We start from the raw sequence: 25,353 nt of genomic DNA on the forward strand, positions 1-25,353 counted from the left end.
ATAATTGCTTATTGAGCTTCTTATTCAAGAGGAGCTGTCAGCCATACTATCTCAGTTAAAAAAAAAAAAAACATATATAAGTGGATAAATACTTGCTCTACTTACATTACATATGTATTGCACTGTCCACAATTTGATTTTAGTGATTTTTCTATAGTAAAAAAAGAGAAAATCCTTCTTCGCATTTCCCATTTTAACTGTGGCTATTTTGAAGCCAATCCTGGTGTCATTTCCTTCCTTACTCTCCTCTGCCTGATTGTGTATGCATTGCCCGCCCTCCACTATAGCAAGTGCATTGTCTCAGCATGAAAAATATTGGCCAGTCATAAAGGATTTGGAACAGAGGTGTGGGAGGGGAAAACAGGATGGAAAGAGGCTTCAGCCAATCAGACTGCATTAGTTAAATCTGAGGGTAAAGTAGAGAAGCAAAAAAGGACAACCCAGCATGTCCTGCAACGTCCTTTGTGCATACCAAAATTTGTGTGTACCAAATAAGAGTCAGGTAAACTGGGGAATGATCATTTATCAACAAGAAAAGTAATACTGATTTTAACTTTTGGATTGCCTGGTTAGCATCCTTATTACTTGTTTACCAGATAAAAATAAAGAATTTATTTTTTTATTTTATGCCCGACAGTTACACTTTAACTATTTATTATTTTACTATTATTATTATTAACTATTGATTATTTGTCCCCTACTTACAGACGACTCAAGATACAATGTTTCAAAGATACAAAGTTGTCTCCATGTACAAAATACACAATACTGTTTTTTATTGCAGATTTTTGTTGTTAAATGTTACATAATTGTATAAACTGTGATAAGTAGTTTACAATACTTTAAAAGCACATTGAAAACAACAAAACATAGCTTATACCATATGTACAAAAGTAAAAAATGTATCCACTTTTCACCATGTTTAGCACTGGACTCAACTTACAAACAAATTCAACTTACAATCTCCTGGAATGGAACTTGTTTGTAAGTAGGAGACTGCCTGTACAGGAGGACTAGGATCTACTGTGGGTCTGTACATTAGGGTTTATTAATTGGCATTTGTCCATGAATTACGACCCATGGAGATTTAAAATGTTTTATATCTTTTGGCTTCAATATGGATTATTTTGATTGGGCACCTTTCTCATGTTTTGTTTTATGCCCACATATCAGCACAAATAATAGAGCGAAGTAATGAACTCCTAAATACGCAAAATAAATGCGCTAGGAAATTTGGGCACCGGGAATTCAGTGACATTTACTGATATTCTACTATTTTACAATGGACTGTTTCTAGGTTATGATCCCCTACCTCTCGTGTCCCTACCTCTCCCTCTAGATTGTAAGCCTTGGGGCAGGATCCTCCTCCTTTTCTGTCCTACCTGATCATGCACCTCCATTACTGTGAACCCTTTCTATGCATTTGAGTGAACCTAACTTGCCTAATCTCCATGCTCCCCTCCAGTGACTGACTAAGTATTACCTGGTACTCATACTGTGCTGTGTGATCTGGTTTTCTTGTATTCCTGTATAGTCATATTGCAGTTTGTCACCCCTAAATATTGTCTGTAACCTAAATTAATGTCCAGCGCTGCGTAATATGATGGCGCTTTATAAATACAATAAATAATAATAATTATGAGCAGCAACCATCTACTCCTCTCCACACCACTGGGGCTGAAACTTGCAGCAATCCACTTGAGCAGGCACCGTCAGCGTATAAATAGTCTCTTTACTGTTCACATGGATTAAAAAGCAGTCAAACAACGACAGACCACTGTTTTGAGCTTCATGCTCTTTGTCAAGTTGTCAGGCAACTGCAGTTACCTGACAACTTGACAAAGATCATGAAGCTCGAAACAGCGGTCTGTCGTCGTTTGACTGCTTTTTAATCCATGTGAACAGTAAAGAGACTATTTATACGTTGACGGTGCCTGCTCAAGTGGATTTCTACTATTTTACAATGGTAATTCCCATAGTAAAATATTGGTTTGCCTCCCTCTATCCCCCTCCCTGCAATGTCTCGACTTGTGGCGCCGTAGCATGGCAGCCTCAGCTCTTGGCTTTCGGACATTATCCCCTTCCATAACCTATGAGCCAAAACCAATTTCGGGTACAACCTTGTGCTTGTACTTGGCAAAATAAATGATTCTAGTAAATGTTACTGATATTTTGCCACTGCTAAATCTAACCCTACTCTTACACATAACCCTTCCCCCACTGATGCCTAACCCTAACCCCCTCTTCATGAAGCCTAACCCTAAACCTCCCTTCCTGACCCTAACCTTAATCACCACCCCCTCTCCTAATAAAATACCGGAGGTGTCGCAGAACTTTGGGCACTAGCATGTGCACCCATACAAATATCATCTATAGGTGGGAATTTGCCTGGGCCGCTGTGCAAACTGCAGATATAAATAACAGGAGCAAGCCCACCAATAGGCAATTTTTGTATAGACAGTGCCTAAACTTCTGCAGCTGGATCATAATAATAAGCATAAGATCACTTGTTTTGCTAAATGTGACAGTGCCAGTGACCTAGAACAGCAGAGATAACAAATCTACGAGAATTTAAAAAAACATGACCCGACAACTCTAACAAAGATTTCAACACATGGATTGTTGCTCTCTCCAAGAGTTGATTGTTTGCACTGTAAATAAAACAAGAGAGAGAATAGGACATTGCAGAGAAAATCTGTGTGTCCTCCGCATAGCACAAGGAGATCAGCACTATGGTCTCATCCACGCTCTGCCGGGTCCTTCTACTGCTGGTTACCATCTATGGGGCAAATACTGGTAAGTCGTTGAACAAATGGATATATAATTGCTAAGGTCCATCTAAACATAGCTAGTGTATAGTAAGCAGGAAAATGACAGGAAAAGGTATTATTATTATTTAGTATTTATATAGTGCTGACATCTTCCACAGCGCTGTGCAGAGTATAGTGTCTTGTCACTTAACTGTCCCACAGAGGGGCTCACAATCCCTACCATAGTCATATGGCTATGTATGTATCGAAGTCTAGTGGCAATTTTTTTAGGGGGAAGCCAATTAACTTATCTGTATGTTTTGGGATGTGGGAGGAACCTGGAGATCCCGGAGGAAGCCCACACATACAAACTCCATTCAGATAGTGCCCTGGCTGGGATTTGAGCTGGGGACCCAGCACTGCAAGTGCTAACCACTACGCCATTGTGCTGCCCAAGGTAGAGAAAATGGAAGAGTCCTGGTCGCCGAGCTACCTCTAGATTGTAAGCTCATTAGGGCAGGGACTGCCTCAGTAGTGTTTCTTGCTTCTGCAGTACTATCTATCATAGAATAATGTACCTGTATTGCTAGATGATTTAAAGGGACCCTAAACTCCAAAAAAAAACATGAGTTTCACTTACCTGGGGCATCTACTAGCCCCCTGCAGCCATCCTGTGCCCTCGCAGTCACTCAAGGCTCCTCCGGTCCCCCGCTATCAGCTAGTTTCGTTTTTTGCCGACTGGAAGTCGGCCGGCCGCCATGCGTACCTTTTTACGCATTCCCGCTGGTGCAGGAAGCTATCGTGGACATTAACAAGTATATTTTTACGTGTTACGGGTGCAATGCATAAAGATTTACGCATTGCACCTATAACACGTAAAAATGTACTTGTTAATGTCCGTGATAGCTTCCTGCAACAGCGGGAATGTGTAAAAAGGTACGCATGGCGGCCGGCTGACTCCTAGTCGGCAAATACGAAACTAGCTAACGGCGGGGGACCGGAACAGCCATGAGTGACTGTGAGGGCACAGGATGGCTGCAGGGGGCTAGTGGATGCCCCAGGTAAGTGAAACTCATGTTTTTTTTAGAGTTAAGGTTCTCTTTAAATATCATGTAGGATCTATGATTTGTGTGTATTTTGTAATTGTGAAGCTGGATGTTCTGTCTGTACCGTACGTCAACTATGTGGAAATTTATGGTCTCCACTATTGTCTACATTGTGCTCTGTAGAGCACTATGAAAAATGATAGTGCTTTTGCTTTATAAATAAAAATGATAATACTTTGATAAAAAATAAGGCCTTGCCCTCCCCGTAAGGTAAAGGTAGCCACACGTGTAACAATTTTTTTTATTTTGATTCAATTCAACCAATTCAATCCAATTTTTTGGTTGTTTAAAAGTTTTGAATAAATTATTAGATTTAACACGCACCTTTTTTTCCGCCGTCAGGACCCGTCAGGCTGGGGAACGCGGCTGATTCTACGCGTTCCCAGCCAAAATAGCACTCCTATATGGCCATATGGCCGCATAGGGGTGCTATTTTGGCTGGGAACGCGTAGAATCAGCCGCTTTCCCCAGCCTGACGGGTCCTGACGGCGAAACCGGAAGTGGCCGCCGGCGGGATTCGGAGCATCAGAGCGACTCGTCGTGGGCACCGATCAGCTGCAGGGGGCTGAGGTAAGCCCCAGGTGAGTAAAACTCAATTTATTTTTTTCACTTAAGTGCCTCTTTAAGAGATAATCGGTTACAGTTATTTTTATGTGTACTGTATAACATCATCACTGTGGTGCTGTACAGATGATGGAGGCTACAGTAAAAGCGTACATAGCGCATGCACAGTGCACTTAGAAGCGTCACCAACAGAAGTACAAATCTACATACATAGTTAATTCACGGTTTGAAAACAGCCAGTAATAAATGTACATGTTTGTTTGAAAGCATTTATTCTGCAGAGACAAACACTAGGAGGAGAACCCTGCCATTTTGGGATTACAGTCTTGAAGAGCTTTAAGGCGTATACACACAAGAGGGAGCTCAGCCAAGGACTGAGTGTGTGCACTAGTGTCCCCCGAGCCTGTTAAAGATCTAGACTGCCATATCTAAACAATGACCCCCAAGCACATTGTTCTCCTTAGTTGCTCCATCGTCCCTCCACCTCTCTCCAACATGTCCCCGTGCCCCATGCATGTAATAAATTACCTTTCCACTGCCTCCGCTAGTCTCCGCAGGCTCCAGGTGCACTCTGCTCAACGCTGGGGGTTTCGTCGTTCATTGCAAAATTGCACGTCATTACTGCTGCGCACCCGATCGAGCAAGTCGGCCCAACATCTTGCAGCATGTGTAATTGACTATGTGGCCAATTGCCAATGGGACCGAAATTGGTTGCATTGTCGGTCAGACATGCACTTGGCGACACCGATTTTATTCCGATTTGATTATAATAATTTAATCGGATAGCCGATCGATCACCAAGTCGTCTGATGTACCTTTACCCAGTGGTAGGTTTCGTATTTATATTTAGATAAACTTTTAAAAAAACCTGTAACTAAAAAAAGTTCCCCTGGGGGTACTTCCTTTCGGGTGGGGGAAGCCTCTGGATCCTATTGAGACTTCCCCTGTCCTCCTGTGTCCCACGTCGATCTCGCTGTGCCCCTCCGAACAACGGGGATGTAAATATTTACCTTCCCGGCTCCAGCGCAGGCGCAGTATCGGCTCTCAGCTCGTAGATAGGCGGAAATAGCCGATCGCTGTTGGTCCGCTCTACTGCACAGGCGCAAGTTTCCTGCGTCTGCGCAGTAGAGCGGACCCAACAGATACCGGCTATTTCCGCCTATCTCTGTGCTGAGAGCTTCAACAGCACCCCCGCTGGAGCCGGGAAGGTAAATATAGCAAGCCTTGTCAGGCTTGTTGAGCCAGGATTGCGGGTTGCTTCGGGGGAGCCAGACAGCCAGTGCTGGATTGCCTGCAGCTACAGGGGAGGGGGAAGCCTCACTAGGACCCTGAGGCTTCCCCCTCCCGAGGTGAGTACCCCCCAGGGGAACTTTTTTTTGTTACAGAGTCTCTTTAAGCCTGCCAAAGGTAGCCACACATTAATCAACGGCTATTTCATTTTGCTAAAAGATCTCTCTCTGAAATCTGATTTGAGAAGGATCTATTGTTGCAACACACTGCAAATAGATTTTTGATCGATTTCAGTATGAAATTAATTAAAAATCTAGAATGACCCCTTGAGCTGGCTCTGCCACTAATTGATAGAGCTTCCCTGGGCACCTGCGGAGTTTGAGCAGCAATGGATAGCACTCGCCGCTCCCTCCTTTTGTCGCATCTCTCCGGTGCCCATACTACATGACCCACTGGTGTGTACTCATTTGCCATGGAGAAGGAGCATAAGGGAGATGATGACAGAAGGACACAGACTGGAGGCAGCGCATGGCTGGTCAGGTGAGTGCACTTCACTGCCATTAATACTCAGCAGGAAAATAAGGGAGATTAATAATTGGTGGGGGAGACCTGGGGGTCTGTCTCTGGGACCCGTGCACTCACCCCCAATACAGCAAGATCTTCTGACTGGATCAATTGATAATTTTTGATTGACTTGGCTGGAAATTGATAGAAATTATGATAGAGCAGACATGTTGGAGCTTCAATCTCCGGCACATTTACTCCAGTGATAAATTCTGGCAGGGAAAATTGATTAGTGTATGGGCACCAAAAAACTTTGAATAAATCAGCTTAATGCCTGGAATACACGGTCCGTTTATGCGCTGGTATCGAGCCAGCAGCTCGATGCCGGCGCGTCACCGCTCGTCCGCGCGTGCGCGCGGATCGATTCCTGCTCGTCCCCGCGGGCATTCCTTATCAGCCGCTCGATTCCCCTCTATTGTCCGCCCGCGGGGATTGAGCGGGGAATCTATCCGGCGGGTCATCAGACCTGTCGGATATTATCAATCGAGCCATCAGCGGCTCGATTGATAAGTAAAAAACGAACTGTCTATGCCTAGCATTAAACGTCTTCAGTGCTGGGCTATTCAATTAACCTTTTGTCAAGTACAGACAGTTCAGTAATCAGTACCTTGATTAGGAATACTGTAAACAATAAATATCCAGTTAATATCCAGTGAATGGATCACAAGTTGGTGTATAGTTTTTTTTTTTTATCTTACAAGTCGGTACAAAGCTAACAAAGTGTGATCAGTTTAAAATCAGAATTGTGCAGAAGAGGAAAAAAAAAATAAGAGGAGGAGAAAGAAAGAGACCACAGCAGTATGTAAAAATAAGAACAGACTATTTCAAAAAACAACTTGTTGTAACAAACTTACCTGGTGTGGTCTCTGCAGGCTGCTCTGATAGTGCTGAGCAGCTGGAGAGAGTTTCCTCTTCCTCTAAAGGTCGGTCGCATCCCCGGCTCCCCTGTAGACGTGAGTCAGCATGTTGGCACCCCCGGCTCCCCTATAGATGTGAGCCAACACCGCGCATCCTCCCAAGACCCTGGGCGAACGCGCACAACCCGTGGCAGCCTTTATAGGCTGAGAAGACCGGTGTGAGGCCAGTCAGCTGACACAGTGATCAGCTGACTAAGAGCAGGATTCTGATTGGCTGGCAGTTCGTAGGTGTGCTGCACTTTCCCTGTGTATTTAAGTCTTGCTCTCTCAGTTTCACGCTGTCCGTTATAGCAATCAGGTCACGGAGCGCTGGACCTTGCTCTGCTTCTGAGTCTAGTTAGAGTTCTGCTGAGATAGATATATGTGCAGTGTTTGCGATATATATCTATCCTTAGTTAGTATTGTATATTGTATTATTGTGATTGTTTTTCTGTGTATGACCCGGCAAGTCCTCCACTATTGATTAAAGTCTTTTCCCTCTGTACTACAGTCATCTGATACTTGATATTGACCTCGGCTAGCCTATGGACCTCGTCTCTGTCTCATCCTTAACTGTACCTCAGACATCTGATTTATGTGTATGATCCTAGCCTGTAATTGACATTGCTCTGTCTTAGCCCCTTTGTACCGCAAATCTCAGACTTCACGTGTCTGACCTCAGTTAACGATCTGACCTCGATTTTCATATTTTCTGTGTAACTGGTTAGTTTGTATCACAGCCAGCATTACACTTGTGGAGTCAAACAACATAATGATCTTGTCCACTTAATAAGAAAAAAGTACCCACATTGTATGAAATTGTAAATATGAATAAAGATGGATGGATGGGCAGGACATATTTATAACTGATTTATTACCATACTTTTTTTCTAGATGGCTTAGAAAATGGTGCTCACCCAGGTAAGGAAATCGAATACATTTTATATCTGATTTAACATAATCTAATCGAAGATACTTTTATTAAAGTAAGTAAGCTCTATGTCCATGGCTAGCAACTCAGTATGATGTCATCAGAAGAGCCTATCCATTGGCTAAAGTTTTAAAAACAGCTGAGTTTGGTTCATTAAGATATATTTTTATAGTGTTTTTTTATTTTCACTCACTAAATGAAATAGGTAAGGGATCATCATCAATTACACCTTTTATCTATTTACCTGGGTAAGGGTGGCTATTTAGTCATCCCTTTATTTAGAAGGTGACTATAGAGCATAATAACCCCCATAGGGTCACCCTCACATCCTTTTATGGACCACAGGGGTGAACAGGGGTGATTTGGAAGGGGAAAGATTTGTGACGCCACTGTGAAAAGATAATGTGTTCAAACCCATGTGGCTTGGTTTTGCTTTGTCCTCTTGGCCAGCCAATCTTTGTTTGATTTAGAGTTTAAAGTCAATGGAAACCTGGAAAAAAAAATCAAACAGATACTTACCTAAGGAGAGGGAAGGCTTTGGGTCCTATAGAGCCTTCCTGCTCCTCTCCCAGTCCCCTCATTGCAGCGCTGGCTCCCCCATTTGAATCCCCCGCTATAGGAGGCTTTGGAAGTCTTCAGGAGCCGAATGCTCCTGAAGATGGACAGGTCTGTACTGCGCATTCATGAGTGCAAGAGAGAGCGTGCTCGCGCAGGCACAGTGCAGAGCCGCCTGTCTTTAGGAGCACTCAGGCTCTCAAAGACTTCGCAATCTTCCTGCGGTGGCAGAGAGCAGTATAGGATCGGTCGAATACAGCTCTACTGGGGGTGACGGAAAGAGGGATCCGAGAGAGATCTAAGAGGGGGGGGGGGGGGGAGGCTCCATATGACCCAGAGCCTTTCCTCCCCTTAGGTAAGTATCTGTTTGATTTTTTTATAGGTTCCCAATGATTTTAAGAAGTCTATGGATCAAGGCGTTGAACCATTATTTTTATACTATTTTTTTTTTTACCATTTACTTTCCAAATCTCACTTATTAAAGCCTGCACATGGGTATGTACATACACACAAACAGAAGAGAGGGAGCACCGTTCCAATAGGGAGGATGCAGCGTGCCCAGGGTCTCTTCCCAGTGCCTCCTGGGAAGTACAGTCCAAATAGAACAAAAAGGACCGGCACCGCTGTCTGTATTAAATCTCTTTTAATAGCCCCAAGTGGCAGCAGTGACAGACTGCTGTTTCGGTTAACAACCTTTATCAAACTGCCCAATAGCCATAAAATGTGACAAACAGACACCTTTAAGTACCCCCTCCCCCTTGTATGGGAGGGGCCCCAGAGCGGACCTGAGAGGGAACTTGAGTCTCAATATGCAAATTCGCTCATGCACAATACAAACTGACCAATAAGAAATAAATGTGATGTACCTGCATCAGTAGAGGCTTCCCTCATTTCGTTGACCCAGAAGTCATCAGAGTGCTGGCCACACCAATATGAGGTGCAGGCTGGAAGGGATCCACGTTGGCAAAGCGTTTCCCTTCTTTGGTATGACTGCTGATCCCCCTATTAAGGGGCGGGGAGCCTCTACTGATGCAGGTACATCACATTTATTTCCTATTGGTCAGTTTGTATTGTGCATGATCGAATTTGCATATTGAGACTCAAGTTCCCTCTCAGGTCCGCTCTGGGGCCCCTCCCATACAGGGAGTGGGTATTTAAAGGTGTCTGTTTGTCACATTTTATGGCTATTGAGCAGTTTGATGTGTTGCCGAACCTGCTTGTCTGACTCTTCTGCCCTCACCAGGGAGCTTAGTCCTGGTGAGGGACTCTCAGTTTAGTTATCACCTGCTCCTCAGGTAGATAGCTGCAGTATAGTCTGAATCACCTGCTCCTCAGGTAGATAGCTGCAGTATAGTCTAATTCACCTGCTCCTCAGGTAGATAGCTGCAGTATAGTCTGAATCACCTGCTCCTCAGGGTGATAGCTGCAGCACAGTCCTAATCACTTGCTCCTCAGGTTGATAGCTGCAGTACAGTCTTAATCACCTGCTCCTCAGGTTGATAGCTGCAGTACAGTCTTAATCACCTGCTCCTCAGGTGACTAGCTAATATCTTACTGTCTAGATCTCCTGCCCCTCAGGAGATCACCTACTGCAGTACAGTCTGAATCACTCGCTCCTCGAGTGATCACTCTACATTGTCTCACCGGGCATCACCCGCTCCTCGGGTGAACCTATCACTACTCCTCTGTGTCTCCAGCCTGCTGGAGTACTGATTATTGTGTTCTTTAGAGATACCTCCCTTTACCAGCTCCTCTGGGATAGTGGGTATCTCTATCTATATTTACTGTTGCACCAAACACTTATCTTACACCTGGTTGTCCTGTGTCTTGCTATACTTGTATTATTGGTGATTCTGCAGATCATCACATAATCAGGTATAACATCTGTATTATTGGTGATACTGCAGATCACCAATAATCAGAAAATCTGTTCTTGCTGACACCAATTGTTACAGGTTGTTAACCGAAACAGCAGTCTGTCACTGCTGCCACTTGGAGCTATTAAAAGAGCTTTAATACAGACAGCGGTGCCGGTCCTTTTTGTTCTCTTCTACATGGGTATGTATATAACACGCAGTTTTTCAAAACTGCACATCTGGATGGACAATAACTATAAATTGAAAGACTCGCTCCCACTGCTACAATTTGAGAGTCCCAGTAGACACAATCATGGATACTGAGAAGTTGGCCCACAACATTTCAGGTACTTTCCCAAATTATCACTTTGAGTGGCAGGAGTGGTCTATGAAAATTCATCCTCTGGAGTATAGGGTCGGGTTTGTACTCTATTAGGATGAGGTGTTAGGGCAGCTTATGGGGATGTTTTATGTTCTGGGTTAATTATATTTTACATTGTATTTTTTGTACATGCTGGTATTGCATGGTCGTTGGGTTACCATTTATCTTATGCGGTTTGGCAGGACTTTTATTGCTTTCTCATGTTATAGTTTAACTGAACATATTTCTATTGTCTGTTCATTCTTTTATAAAATGATAATATGGTTCTTAAGTCTTCTCATTTACCTTATATTTTGCTTATCATGCTATAAACTCTTTTAGTAAACTAAAAACTGTGCACATTGCAGTTAAACCAGCACATGTGCATAATCTCATAATCTCATGCCATTCCACCCAGCGATCACCTCTGCACTAGCAAATCAGACCTAACATGTTACTCCTTGTCATGGGATAACTATATAAACTACTAAAAACAAAACTGTAACACTCATGCTGATGATATTTGGTTTACAGCTACCGCTTAGTTATACAGTTAAACGGCTTAAACTGTAGCGAAAGTGAAATAAAAGTGGCCAGTTTAGCTTACCTGGGGCAACTTCCACCCCCCCCCCGCCCCCCTGCAGTCCTTCTTGTCTGTTGCAGTCATTCCGCACTGTTTCTATTAGCAGCAGTGCCCTTCGAAAAGCTGGCCAACTCAGCATACTTCAAATGCACTCCTGGCCGCACACCTCCTTGATTGTGCTGCTGTGGCTGGGAGTGTTCGGCACATGCACAATTGCTATTTTGTATCCATGGGAGCGTGATCAGGAGATGTGTGGCCTGGCTGCTAATAGCTGCTGATCGGAGCTGAGCAGAACGACTGCTATGGACCAGAAGGACTGTAGGGGGCTGGAAAGAGCCCCAGGTAAGTTAAACGTTCCACCTTTATTTCGCTTTAGGTTTCCTTTAAAGGGACTCCGAGCACCTCTCATGGGCATGCCTTTAAGACTCCCACCAGTACTGCAAAGTACTTAAAGATGCATACCTTGTGCTCTCCTCTTTCATTTGATGCCTGAATCGCTGTTCTACACCAAATAGTTTTCATTCAATTTTAATTTAAACATCAGAGCTGCCATCTTGGCTATGTTATAACTTTCAGGTCACCCCTGTCTTCTCTGTTAGAGAAGTGCATGACTGAATGAAGCAGGAAGAGGAAGTGACACGCATGGCCACTGCAAGAGGCTCCTCCATAGCACAACTTTGTTGGAAGTCGTCTGTCTTAAAGATATGCCCATGAGAGGTGCTTGGAGTCCCTTTAAAGAGGAACTCCAGTGAACATTTTACTGTTGGCAGGTGATGTAGCTGCTGCATGGTTTTTGGCAGTTGGAAACTGCTATTTTCCTCAATGCAACAAGGTTCACAGACAGGAAACTGACAAAAGTTCTTGTGGGAGGGGTTTCACCACAATATCAGTCATACCGCGCCCCCTGATGGTCTGTTTGTGAAAAGGAATAGATTTCTCATGTAAAAGGGGGTATCAGCTACTGATTAAGATAAAATTCAATTTTTGATCGGAGTTTAAGCCTGATACACACAGCAAATTTTGATTGACCACTTTTACCACTTCCATGTAGTATTTGAGATTACCCACACAATATGTGCATTGGATTCATAATCTGTTGGCCCTCATATTACATGAAGGTGGTAAAATTGGCCAGAAACTACTGTAGTCACTCAAAATTGGATTTGTGTACCAGGATTTAGTGGCAGAAACAATGGCTTTTTCCCACTACAGAATGATATTTTCACCATATGACTTGTAGCATTGTTTGTTTGTTTTTTTTGCACATACTTTATACAATGCATATGATTAGCAAACATAAGAAAACTTGTACATTAAGACGTTGTGTCTTACAGCTCCAAATGTGGCACTTCGAGGCATATCCACTCAGTCCAGTACCTACTCTTATTATGGGAATGCACGTAACGCCCATGACGGCTCTTTGGCCAACAATTACCTGAGGTCTCAATGCTCTTACACAGAGAAGGACCATGAACCCTGGTGGATGGTGGACCTAAAAATACCTCACAAAGTCATGTCAGTGGCCATCACTAACCGTATTTTGGAGTGTTGCAAAGAGCGGATTTTTGGGGCAGTGGTCCACATTGGAAATGATCCGAGTAAGGGAGGGACATTAAACCCCAGGTAACGCATACTTTTCTATGTCTGTTATTTTTTAACTCACTGTGATGTACAGTTGCACTTTCAGTGCCACCATGGGCATTTCATAATTGAAAGCAAGGAAAAAAGAAAAATTGAGACCTGTGGAATTGTGAGACCTATGGAAGGTGCCATATTGATTTTCATTTTAAACAATCCCAGTTGCCTGGCAGTCCTGTTGATCTTTCTGTTTAGTAGGGACTACATCACACACCTGAAACAAGCATTCAGCTAATCTTATCAGATTTTTCATAGACAGCTACCTGTTCAGGGTCAGGGTCTATGGCTTAAAGAGGCAGAAGATCAGCACAGCAGGACAGCCAGGCAATGTGCATTATTATTAGAAAGGGAAATAAACATGTCAGCCTCCATATTCCTCCCACCTTGGGTTATCTTTAGCAATGCATAACTGGGTCAACAAATTTTTAATAACACAGAAGCTAGTAATTTCTTTAGGGAATGTTGGTAAGGGCTGAAACATCTATCAGATTGATCTAATTTCCGGCCTGATGACCAACAAGGTCCACAATAGAGCCCAGGTATTCTCAGGAAGTGACAAATCTGCAATAAAAAACTGGCAGTGGTAGGAATAGTTCTACTTTTTTCCATTCTAGCTCAGGCTAACAAAGCTAACAAAATAGATTTAGTTGCAGTTGGTCTTTTTTATTCTGTGCCTTACCCTTACCTTAACCTGTCTACCTAGAACTTCTTTGCATAGTAATACGAAGTTGTGTACCATCTATTCAGCTCTTTTTTTTTGGGGGGGGGGGGGGGGCAGACAAAGACTTGTACAGTGTTAGTCCTTAATCTTATCTCGTTGGGAGCTATTTTACTTTTGTAGTCAAGAAGAAGGAATTTGTAGACTCCTTCAAAACATGAATTTAATATTTCAGGTGTGGAGTGATCTCATCCATTGAATCTGGAGAAACGATCTCTTTCTCTTGTCAAGGAATGACTGGGCAATATGTTTCAATCGCTATCCCAGAACGTGCTGAGCACCTTATTTTGTGTGAGGTCCAAGTCTATGGTTTACCTGCCGACAGTTTGGGTAAGCTACAAAATTGCCTTAATTGATAAGCAAACATGCAAAGGCAGCAGCAAGAAATAATAGCTCTGATTTCATTATGCCAGACAATGTGATGGTTCCAAACGACCTGAAGACACCAAATGGAGGTAACATAATTTGTGTATCTAGAAATTATTCTAATGATTGTCTTTTGGAATATGATTACATTATTGTACATTTCAATGTTTTGCAGCACCAAATGTGGCTATCAAAGGAGTTGCTCAGCAATCCAGCCTCTATAGTATGTTTGGAGAGTCCAAAAATGCTATTGATGGGTCTCTAGACAACAATTTTTACTACATTCAGTGTGCCAGCACTGGAGAACAGGACAACCCCTGGTGGATGGTGGATCTCAAGGGAAAATTCAAAATCTTCACCGTTGCAGTGACCAGCAGAGGAGACTGCTGTGCAGATAAACTTAATGGAGCCAAAATCAGAATAGGGGACTTGTCTGAAGATGGAGGAACCAAAAACCCCATGTATGTATGCTAAATGTCCTTGACTAAATCATACTGTTCTCATGCAGAACAAATGCACAAAGGTCTTCTTGTGTTGCTGAAGTTAGTACTTCTAAATAACACCTTTTATTTTATTCCCAAAAGTTTTTGCTTCTATTTTGAGAATTATGAATACTGCTTGGTACCCGCTTACAACCCTATAACATTGGCTGCAGCGTTATTAATTAATATCTGAGAACATTAACTTTCAGGAACATGTATACATTTTTTCAACTGAAGGAATATGATAATGCACTGGTAAGGGAGTCAATTTTACCCTTTATTTGTATTATTTAGTAGCGTCAGCATCTTCCACATTGCTTTACAAGGTATATAGTCTTGCCACTAACTGTCCCTCAGAGAGGGTCCCAATCTGATCCCTACCATATGTCCATTGTAGTCTAGAGCCAATTTAGGGGGAAGCCAGTTAATAGAAGAAACTCACACAGACCCAGGGTGAACATGCAATACATGCATAGCGCCCTGGCTGGGATTTGAACTGGGGACCCAGCACTGCAAGGCTCATAGTGCTATGCTCTATGCCAATAGTCTGTCCTTCTGCCTGTAATGATCCGCTCAGCTGGATGCACTGGCAGACAGCTGTTTGACCATTCGTCTAGTCTGTGGGCTTCAGGTCTCTGGAAGAGAGACCTGTCTTTCCATTACAAGTTTCTGGTCTGTTCTGCTGCTGAGGAATTTGCATACACTCGTTATGCAAATCTCCTACCTGCCTCCTTTGATGACTGGCAGTATAAAGAGCTATGTTTCCCTGAGTCCTTGGCTGGTCATAAGAGTTAGTTGCTGTGTAACACTCGCCTGGAGTGTCAGCCTTGCTCTTTGTTTGAAGATTAGCCTAGAGTAATTCCTGGAACTGCACTAGGCAGATTCCCTAGTGCAGTTAGGATTGCATATCTGTTTTGTTTGTCTGTTGTGATTGTCCTGTCCCAGCAGTGGTCGACAGGAGGTCGTTCTGATCTTTGTTCTTGGAGTATAGCTGGAGCAGCGGTTGCTACCAGCTATCTCATCTGTTCTGTCTTGCCAGGATCGCACTCGCCTTGCGCTTGTGCTGTGGATCCGTCTGATCTCCATCTCTCTTTCTATACTTGGATCGCACTAACCTCTTGCGCTAGTGCTGTGGATCCTTCTGCTCTGTCTTCCTGGATCGCACTAGCCTCTTGCGCTAGTGCTGTGGATCCAATCTCTCGCTTATTCCTGTTTTCGTGTACCTGTCTTGTCTGCTACGAACGCTTGCTGGAGGCTCGGTGAGGTAACCGTTAAACAAGCGCTCGTGTCCTCTGTTTCATGTTTGTCTGTCGGTGGTTAGTTAGGCGTGCTTGTCTCTGTTGTGCTTAACACGCGGAGACCACGCATAAACGCGTGCACTGTTGCGAATGAGTGCAGTGTTCGTGTTTAGCTAGCGTTTGTTATTTTCCTTATCTCCTCATTGTATGATTTGCTGTGCCTTTGCTACTCTCGTGCTCTGCCTTGCTGTAGCCTTGTGTCACCTCTGGCAATCGCCTCTCTCGCGATTGCATTCCTACTTCATATCTGCTGTTGTGTATGCACCGTCGCGGGTTGGCGACTAATTTGGTGCACACACATACAATCTGTCCCTGTGCTCATTCTCTCCCGCAATCGCTTCTCTTGCGATTGCGTTCTCACTTGGTTTCTTCTGTTGTGTGTCCACCGTCGCAGGTTGGCGGCTAGATTGGTGGACATACATACGTTCCTCATCTGTGCTTATACGGTCTTGTGTCGCTGTTAGCAATCGCCATCTCTGGCGATTGCCCTCTCACTTTGTCTTCATGGTTGTGTGTTCATCGTCACAGGGTGGCGACTAGTTTGGTGGACACACATACCCTCTGTCGCTTTGATCTCTCTCTTTCAGGGCTATCTTGCCCTGCGTTTCTTCCCTTCATGCAATTCCTGTCTGGCGTGTGTGGCAGGGCAGAGGAGCTGTTCCTCTGCACTCCACAACTCTATCTGTCGACAGGAGTTTCCCTCTACAGGTGCATTGCACCTTTTGCTGGGTTCCCGCAAATTACACGCTTGTGGAGGATTTCCGCAGTGTCAGCGCACGTCTTGTGCGCTAATCACGGAGAGAATTCCACAATCGTTACAGTATGACCAGCCCAACCGAAATTCCCAGTGTAGAGGGAATTTCCAAATTGTACGATTTGGTCAAATATGGGTCCTGTATCTTTAAGAGGTTTAAGATACTGGACTCTGAAACCAGAGATTAGTTTATATCAGAATGTTCCAGATTCTTGGCAAATCCTGAATTTCAGGCCACCAATATTTCCACTTGGAGTGGTCAGATTGCTTACAATCTTTTCCAAGGGGATTTGTTTGTGTGGGCTGATGAGTGTGCCAGACACGTAAATCTAAGACATAACCCTCGCAGATTTCTGAGTCATGTATTTTCTCGTAAGCTTAGAATTCCCCTGCCTGGTCATTTCTATGAGTTTTTTCCTGCAGAGCATGATGCTGATCAGATTAGGTTATGCAACATTTCAGTGTCATTACCATATGTTAATGAATTGGTGCTTGCAGGCCAATCTGCTGATTTGGCTTGTCAGCCAAAAGATTTGTTGCCCATAGCAACCACAAATAAAGAGGTTATTTCTGTCAAGTCTGAAATGTGCAAAACCATTCAGTATGATAATGATGTTTACAATGATGTTTCTCAGTCTCCGGGTTTTTTGCCCCAATCCAAAGCTTATGTGGATCCTATTATAGGTAGGATCGCACACTATATTAAAGCAGTTAAAAAATCTGTTCTTGTTCCTGAACTCCACCCATATGGAGATTATCTGGATACTGGCTTGTTTGAACCTCCATTTGCCTCATGGGACATTGGGGCCTTGATGGAGGAATTTGATTTTGATTGGAAAGCTTTTTGCGATTTTTACATCGCAAAAAGCGAAGATGTCTTGAATGATTGTCTCGATTCTATGTACCTTTTGATTGATTCCGATGAATGTGACGAGGGAGATGTGGATCTGATGATTTATGTATGGCAGACGATTTTGGATGAGTTGCACACACACCAATCAATTGATTCCAATAAAGAGGCATCGTTGTCGGATGATTGTTCCTGCCTTTCTGGGGTAAAGCATGTGAGTCTTGACATTGGACTTGATTCACAAAGCGGTGATAACTCAGTTATCACGCCTAAAAGACTTTAGGCGTGATAACCTTTGCACCAGCAAAGTTATCACCGCTCTGTGCTCTAACTCGCGCGAAGTTCCCGCGCGTATGCGCGCGCGCAAAGTCCCATAGGGCTTAATGGGCACTTCGCGCGAAGCACGGTGCGCTGCGCGCGTAGCGCTCAGCACTACGCGCGCAAAACATTGCGCGCGGGAGTTCGCGCGAATTCCTTCAGATCACGCCTAAACTAAGTTTAGGCGTGATAAAGGGCTTTTCACAGGCGTGCAAAGTGTTTGCACCGCTTTGTGAATCAGGCCCATTGTGCGATCTGAAATGAGTGGGTATGCCTCTGTGGTTGACTCCTTTGCGAATCCTGAAAGATTCTCTTCTGACTGCGCGCAGTTTGAATCGGTGCGATCTGATGCCTGTTTCCCGGATTTCCTGCAGATTGTGATCGGCATGGATGTGCCAGTTTTCTCAAGGATGTGTGGGACCCCTTGTCATTTAGAGACAGATCTTTAAGATCTTCCATCTGTGATCCTGCTATGGGGAAAATTCCTAAATTATGCAGCATCAAAAGTAAAATTAATATGTCTAATAAAATTTTTCCTGATGTTGTCGCTATTTCTACTGCAAATGCGTCTTTGTCTCACCCTGTTCACACCTGTAAGGGCCCGTTGCTTGGTGACAGTTGCTCCAGTGTTTCTGTCCTGAACGCCTTACAGTCTGCCCCGCAGATCGCGGAGGTTTGCGCTATGGAAGCGTCAGTTTCACAACCTAAAGCGATTTTTGATTCGCAAGTTTTGCGTTCTGACTCCTCGGATTTGACATTGTTAGTCGAATCTAAGAGTGAGACAGCGCTTCGGTTTTGCGAATCTGATGCTGAAGCTTCTTTGCTTTGCCCAGAGAAGCTTTCTCTGAATCTGCCCTGTACCATGAATGAAAACATGATCTCCACTCGCACTGACATTTGTGAGTCCCTTTCTTGTTCTGAGAAAAATGCTGATTCTGCACCCTGTATTCTGGATGTGTTAATATGGCCTTGTTTAGAGTCTCCTGCAGTGTCCCTAGAGGCTCGTCTAGGTATTGCTACTATACTCACCTGTTTTTCTGCAGTTCTGGAGTTGCAAGCTAGTTTGACTGCTATGCAGAATTCTGGGTGCAGTGAGATTAAAGTTAGGGAGTCAGTGTGTGTTCCAATAAATATTCCTGTACATTCCGCTCATGATGATGAAATTCAGTTTCAGTTTTTGGTGGAACCTTCCCTGGGACATATGCCCTGTCCACAAAATAAAGTTCCAGTTTTGCCCTGTAACATGGATAGTTCAGAATCCTTCTTAGAAAACTTGGAAAATGATGTTCCTGAGGTTTTGTCTGATGTCCTGGAGACCTCCGAGTTCCTCCCAAAGGGTGCAAAACTTGTAGGAGATGTCTCCTGCCCCCCAAGTCCTTCTGAGGTGTTGCCCACTTCAGTAGGCATTGCTGTTGTGCTGACTACCTTTGCAGCTCTGGTGGAGCTTCACTCATATGTAGTCAATGATGATATTACAGTCACAGAAAATTCTGAATTTAAGTCCGAGTCTTCTTTTGAAAGACCAGTACCTGTGACCTCCACTCATGATGATTTTCTGCCCGGTACTGGTTTTGGTCTTGTCGTGTCGGACTCTGAGGTTGGCAGTTCCCCGACATGTTCTGAGGTTTCTCCTGTGCTGGTGTACCCCAATGTGCTCTGTGACCCAGAAAGCCCAAGTGTGCCTCGGTCACCAGCATGCTCAGATGCTTCCTCGGTGGAGACATGCTCTGATATGGCCTGCCTGCTTGCATGCCCAGAAGTGATCCCGGAAAGTCCTGATCTTGATGGGTGTCCTCGTAATTCTGAATCCAGAATAGTCATTGGTTCCATAGGAGGGCTTGATAGTTCTCCATGTGAGCCTGGTGATTGTTCTGCCCTCTTGGGATCTCTGTGGAGCTTCAAAAGGTTCTGGGAGATTCCGGGAGAGATTTTGCTTGGTACCCTGGATAAGCCCCTGATGAAACTACGGCAGTGAAACCGGTCGGGTGAGGCGGACGTGTGGCTGGATGGCGTTCCATGATTGTTACGTGCTGTTATACACTGTGGGTCCCTGTGATAAGGGCCCAGATGTGAGTGATCCTTTTTAAAGTTGTTTTATGTGGATTTTATTGGATTTATATTAAAAACACCAAATGGATACGCTTAGATGAGTATATTGTTTCTTTGCATGTTTAATACGGTGGAAACATTATACATTTGAATCGCTCTGCTTGTGGAGAGGAGGCCGGCTGTGAAGATACCTGCCGCTGACCTCATAACGCTTTATTGCAGACCCTGTAATTAAGGTCTGTAGCAATCTGGTAAGCGCATCTATTTTTATGGTGTTTCTGGTGGTGGACATCCATGATTCAGCGCCGAAGTTTATATATATTTGAATGTTACCCTGGATAAGATCAATAGTGGCTTTTGTGTTGTAAGGGACACTTCAAACAAGTATTGTGGCAGGTTTGGTATTTTCAGACGCTCCCTGGAAGGTGGTGGGTATTGTCTGGAGGGTGTCGATGGCTTCTTCTCTGGCGTTCACAGTCCTGATGGGTGTTATACTGAGACTGGTAGTACTGATGGACATATTTCGGTGGCGTTTGCTTCCGATGAGGTCGGTTTCGGCTGGACTGACTCTGGAATTGGGCCTTGTCGGGCTGTCCTGACCTTCATGAGTCTTCAGTTAGAGTCTTTTGCAAATATCAGGTTAGAGGCTCGTCTGGAATCCGACCCTAGAGGGGGGGTACTGTAATGATCCGCTCAGCTGGATGCACTGGCAGACAGCTGTTTGACCATTCCTCTAGTCTGTGGGCTGCAGGTCTCTGGAAGAGAGACCTGTCTTTCCATTACAAGTTTCTGGTCTGTTCTGCTGCTGAGGAATTTGCATACACTCGTTATGCAAATCTCCTACCTGCCTCCTTTGATGACTGGCAGTATAAAGAGCTATGTTTCCCTGAGTCCTTGGCTGGTCATAAGAGTTAGTTGCTGTGTAACACTCGCCTGGAGTGTCAGCCTTGCTCTTTGTTTGAAGATTAGCCTAGAGTAATTCCTGGAACTGCACTAGGCAGATTCCCTAGTGCAGTTAGGATTGCATATCTGTTTTGTTTGTCTGTTGTGATTGTCCTGTCCCAGCAGTGGTCGACAGGAGGTCGTTCTGATCTTTGTTCTTGGAGTATAGCTGGAGCAGCGGTTGCTACCAGCTATCTCATCTGTTCTGTCTTGCCAGGATCGCACTCGCCTTGCGCTAGTGCTGTGGATCCGTCTGATCTCCATCTCTCTTTTTATACTTGGATCGCACTAACCTCTTGCGCTAGTGCTGTGGATCCTTCTGCTCTGTCTTCCTGGATCGCACTAGCCTCTTGCACTAGTGCTGTGGATCCTATCTCTCGCTTATTCCTGTTTTCGTGTATCTGTCTTGTCTGCTACGAACGCTTGCTGGAGGCTCGGTGAGGTAACCGTTAAGCAAGCGCTCGCGTCCTCTGTTTCATGTTTGTCTGTCGGTGGTTAGTTAGGCGTGCTTGTCTCTGTTGTGCTTAACACGCGGAGACCGCGCATAAATGCGTGCACTGTTGCGAATGAGTGCGGTGTTCGTGTTTAGCTAGCGTTTGTTATTTTCCTTATCTCCTCATTGTATGATTTGCTGTGCCTTTGCTACTCTCGTGCTCTGCCTTGCTGTAGCCTTGTGTCACCTCTGGCAATCACCTCTCTCGCGATTGCGTTCCTACTTCATATCTGCTGTTTATGCACCGTCGCGGGTTGGCGACTAGTTTGGTGCACACACATACAATCTGTCCCAGTGCTCATTCTCTCCCGCAATCGCTTCTCTTGCGATTGCATTCTCACTTGGTTTCTTCTGTTGTGTGTCCACCGTCGCAGGTTGGCGGCTAGATTGGTGGACATACATACGTTCCTCATCTGTGGCGATTGCCTTCTCACTTTGTCTTCATGGTTGTATGTTCATCGTCGCAGGGTGGCGACTAGTTTGGTGGACACACATACCCTCTGTCGCTTTGATCTCTCTCTTTCAGGGCTATCTTGCCCAGCGTTTCTTCCCTTCGTGCAATTCCTGTCTGGCGTGTGTGGCAGGGCAGAGGAGCTGTTCCTCTGCACTCCACAACTCCATCTGTCGACACGAATTTCCCTCTACAGGTGCATTGCACCTTTTGCTGGGTTCCCGCAAATTGCACGCTTGTGGAGGATTTCTGCAGTGTCAGCGCACGTCTTGTGCGCTGATCACGGAGAGAATTCCACAATCGTTACACTGCCCTCCTTTATGCTGCTCCCTGTGGCACCTCTGAACATAGTGAAAGTTGTTCATCCACAATGTCTTCTAAATATAATTCCTTTTTATTGTTTGTTGTTTAAAGGGACACTTAAGTAAAAAAAAAAATGAGTTTTACTCACCTGGGGCTTCCAATAGCCCCCTGCAGCTGTCCGGTGCCCTCGCCGTATCCCTCCGATCCTCCTGGCCCCGCCGGCAGCCACTTCCTGTTTCGGTGACAGGAGCTGACAGGTTGGGGACGCGAGTGATTCTTGGCCACAATAGCGCTATTTATGCTGCCATAGCATATATCATATACCATATAGCAGCATAGAGGGTGCTAATGTGTCTGGGAACGCGAAGAATCACTCGCGTCCCCAGCCTGTCAGCTCCTGTCACCGAAACAGGAAGTGGCTGCCGGCGGGGCCAGGAGGATCGGAGGGAGACGGCGAGGGCAGCGGAGAGCTTCAGGGGGCTATTGGAAGCCCTAGGTGAGTAAAACTCATATTTTTTGTTTGACTTAAGTGTCCCATTAAATCATTTAAAGGGTGGAGTAGTGTGTTTCATACATGGTAGTTTGATAGGTAGGTAGTTTGATTTGGTAGTTTGATAGATAGGTAGTTTGAGCCCAATGCCAAATTTAAAAACTCATATAAGACTTCTGTGGACAACTCTTAGGTACACGAATTAGCTTTTTTCCAGCTCAACACCTTTTTGTGTTCTAGAAGACTTTGTGATGTGACATCTTCACATCTTCTTGTTTTATTTTTCTTTGCTAATTGTATGCTTACTCATTTCCAGATGTGGAGCCATTTCATCAATGAGTAGTGGGGAGACAATGGCCGTTGAATGTGATGGCATGACAGGTCAATACGTGACCATCACCATCCCTGGGAAAAACAAAACATTAGCTGTGTGTGAAGTACAAGTTTTCGGACTACCGAGTGATGTCTCTGGTGAGAACCTTTCCTTGGCTTTAAGGTGGAAAGCTTAAAGAGGAACTTCAGCCTAAACAAACATACTGTCTTTAAGTTAAATTAGTTATGTTAATTAAAATAGATAGGTAATATAATCTCTTACCCACCCTGTTTTAAAAGAACAGGCAAATGTTTGTGATTTCATGAGGGCAGCCATTTTTGGTTGAAAGGAAGTGTCAGGGAGCATGAGACACAGTTCCAACTGTCCTGTGTACTGATCACCCATCCCAGTTGCTAGGCAATGAGAACCACAACATCAGAACTCCCATCATGCTTTGTACAGCATCAGGGGAAAATGCCCGGGCAGTTTTCTTTAATGGGGCGGAGCTTAGCTTCTGTGCAGCTAAAAATGAGGCTTTGGTAAGAAAAAGAAAGTTCTGATGCTGTGAAACTGTTAAAGAAACACCAAGCCTTTTCAGTAGATTTTTAGTCTGGAGGTTCACAAGCTAGTTGCTAGGGTCCCTTCCGACAGAATGACCTAATCACGGTGGAAGGGTTTAGTACGAAGTCCAGAAGATCATTACTAGTTGTTGTAAGTGAAAACTATATAAGAAACAAAAAAAAAGTTATTTATAGTGCATTTCACTCTGGGACTCTGTACTTTTTAGATGTATGTATTTTAAATTGTACAACTTTTCACGATTGTGGTCCTTTAACGTCCTTGACGGTTTTTATTAATCAGGCTCAGGGTGGAAAAATCAAGCCAGGAGCTGCAACGCCAAGTGTGAGCCGCCCGGGAGCCTTGTGCAGAGCATAGTGTGCAGCAAGCGGTTTAACTCACCTCCCCCGGGATCCAGGCGCCAGCAGCCATTCTCCTTCCTGTCCTCTGAGGCTCTGCATCCCTCTGGTGAGATCGCCGTTTGTTGTCATGATGACAGACGGCAATCTCACTACAGGGTTACAGCACCACCCGCTGGACAGAGGGAGAACTGCAGCGCTGGATCCGAGGGAGGTGAGTGAGTGCTGGGGCTGCTGCAGGCTCTCTAGCAGCATGATTTTTTCTGGTTTTAGGGTCTAAAAGCCTGCAAAAAATGGCACCGCTTTTAGATCCTAAAATCTAGAAAGAATCAAACCGTCAAGGCGGGTTAAGCACATTTTGTTACATATACAAAGAGCCCTAATACATGTAAATGTATACAAGTTTCAGTATAAGAAGTGAACATATGTTAAAGGGATGATTTTTTTTTCATAATTTGTTTGGTTTTATGATGAGAAATAGGTGGTTATAAATTATTTATAATCGAGGAAACATTATTATAAATGATTTGGTATCTGAAGTGTCACTAGGCAAGCTTTGCAAGTATTAGAAAGGTGATGTTTTACAGTTGTGTAGTTAAGATAGAATAGCCTCATAAAGAACAATAGTGCTGGTCCCTTTCTGGGTCAAATGTGCACATTAATGTAATGTATAGCTCTTCAATAGAAAACAACAAAGCCTAATTGCATATAGTAAGACTCTTTTCTGCTCCAAAATATTAGCATAATTGTAATGAAACCAGCAGACCATGCTCTAAAAAAATGAATATTTTATTTTCAATATATTCATAAAATGAAAGACATTTTGATGTATTTTTTACTACTAATCATAGGGTTATAAATATAACAAAATCCTTTTGCATCCCCGTTAAAGTTGTTATTGAGTTGTTATATGTCCACATACAATTCAGTCTGGACAATTTATAAAATAACGGTCATATTTGCTAGTAAACAATTATGTATGGAGATGTTGTGACCCCTTAGGGAACCCCCATTACAGTCATTGCACATGGTGCTGAAATTGGGGCTTCACACGGAAAACCATAGAATTGTATGGAGTTTTCACAATAAAGGCTTAGTCTGTATTGGATTAACAATGTTCATATATCTCTGTTTTTGCATCTTAGATGACACACCTAAAGAAGAAGAAAGTAAGTTTTTTGTGTACTATCTTTACAGAAACACATTGCAGAACTTGCTTCATTCAGATTAGAGGTGTGCGTGGGGATTGAGTTGATAGTAAAACATGAACTCCTAGATGAGGAGGACACCCTGCTCCTCCTTACTGTGCTTTGAGGTTCAGATACAGTGCCAGTGGTATTTCTCCCAGGATGGTGGTGGGGGTAGGGGGGAGCGCTGATTCTACAGAGCCAATCTCTGCTGGGTTCTCATTGAAGAGGAAGCATCTATAACTGGTGCCATGCTAGCAGAGTAGTAGAGCACAAGCCTTGCAGAGTAGCGCACCTATTGAGAATTCTGTTGCATTATCACCTTCTCTGCAGTGTTTCCACCCCTCCTTTTTTCAGATAGCTGCTGGTGTGGTTATTTCTTACTCCG

General features: G+C 44.1%; 1 protein-coding gene across 2 annotated transcripts in view; it reads left to right on the top strand.

The window, feature by feature from the left end:
• Positions 1–2,677: 2,677 nt before the first annotated feature.
• The window catches only part of LOC137532542 (uncharacterized), an 81,781-nt gene continuing 59,105 nt past the window's right edge, over positions 2,678–25,353 (top strand). The window contains exons 1-8 of one of the 2 annotated variants that reach the window (XM_068253153.1): positions 2,678–2,796; positions 8,005–8,031; positions 12,731–13,019; positions 13,928–14,082; positions 14,166–14,207; positions 14,294–14,579; positions 22,865–23,019; positions 24,924–24,947. In XM_068253153.1, the coding sequence (XP_068109254.1) occupies positions 2,733–2,796; positions 8,005–8,031; positions 12,731–13,019; positions 13,928–14,082; positions 14,166–14,207; positions 14,294–14,579; positions 22,865–23,019; positions 24,924–24,947 (1,042 nt within the window). In that variant the 5' untranslated portion in view covers positions 2,678–2,732. The remainder of the gene's footprint in view (positions 2,797–8,004; positions 8,032–12,730; positions 13,020–13,927; positions 14,083–14,165; positions 14,208–14,293; positions 14,580–22,864; positions 23,020–24,923; positions 24,948–25,353) is intronic. The other variant, XM_068253154.1, reaches the window with a different exon arrangement.

This window comes from Hyperolius riggenbachi, chromosome 9 (genome assembly GCF_040937935.1).
Source record: "Hyperolius riggenbachi isolate aHypRig1 chromosome 9, aHypRig1.pri, whole genome shotgun sequence".
Taxonomy (NCBI): Eukaryota; Metazoa; Chordata; class Amphibia; order Anura; family Hyperoliidae; genus Hyperolius; species Hyperolius riggenbachi.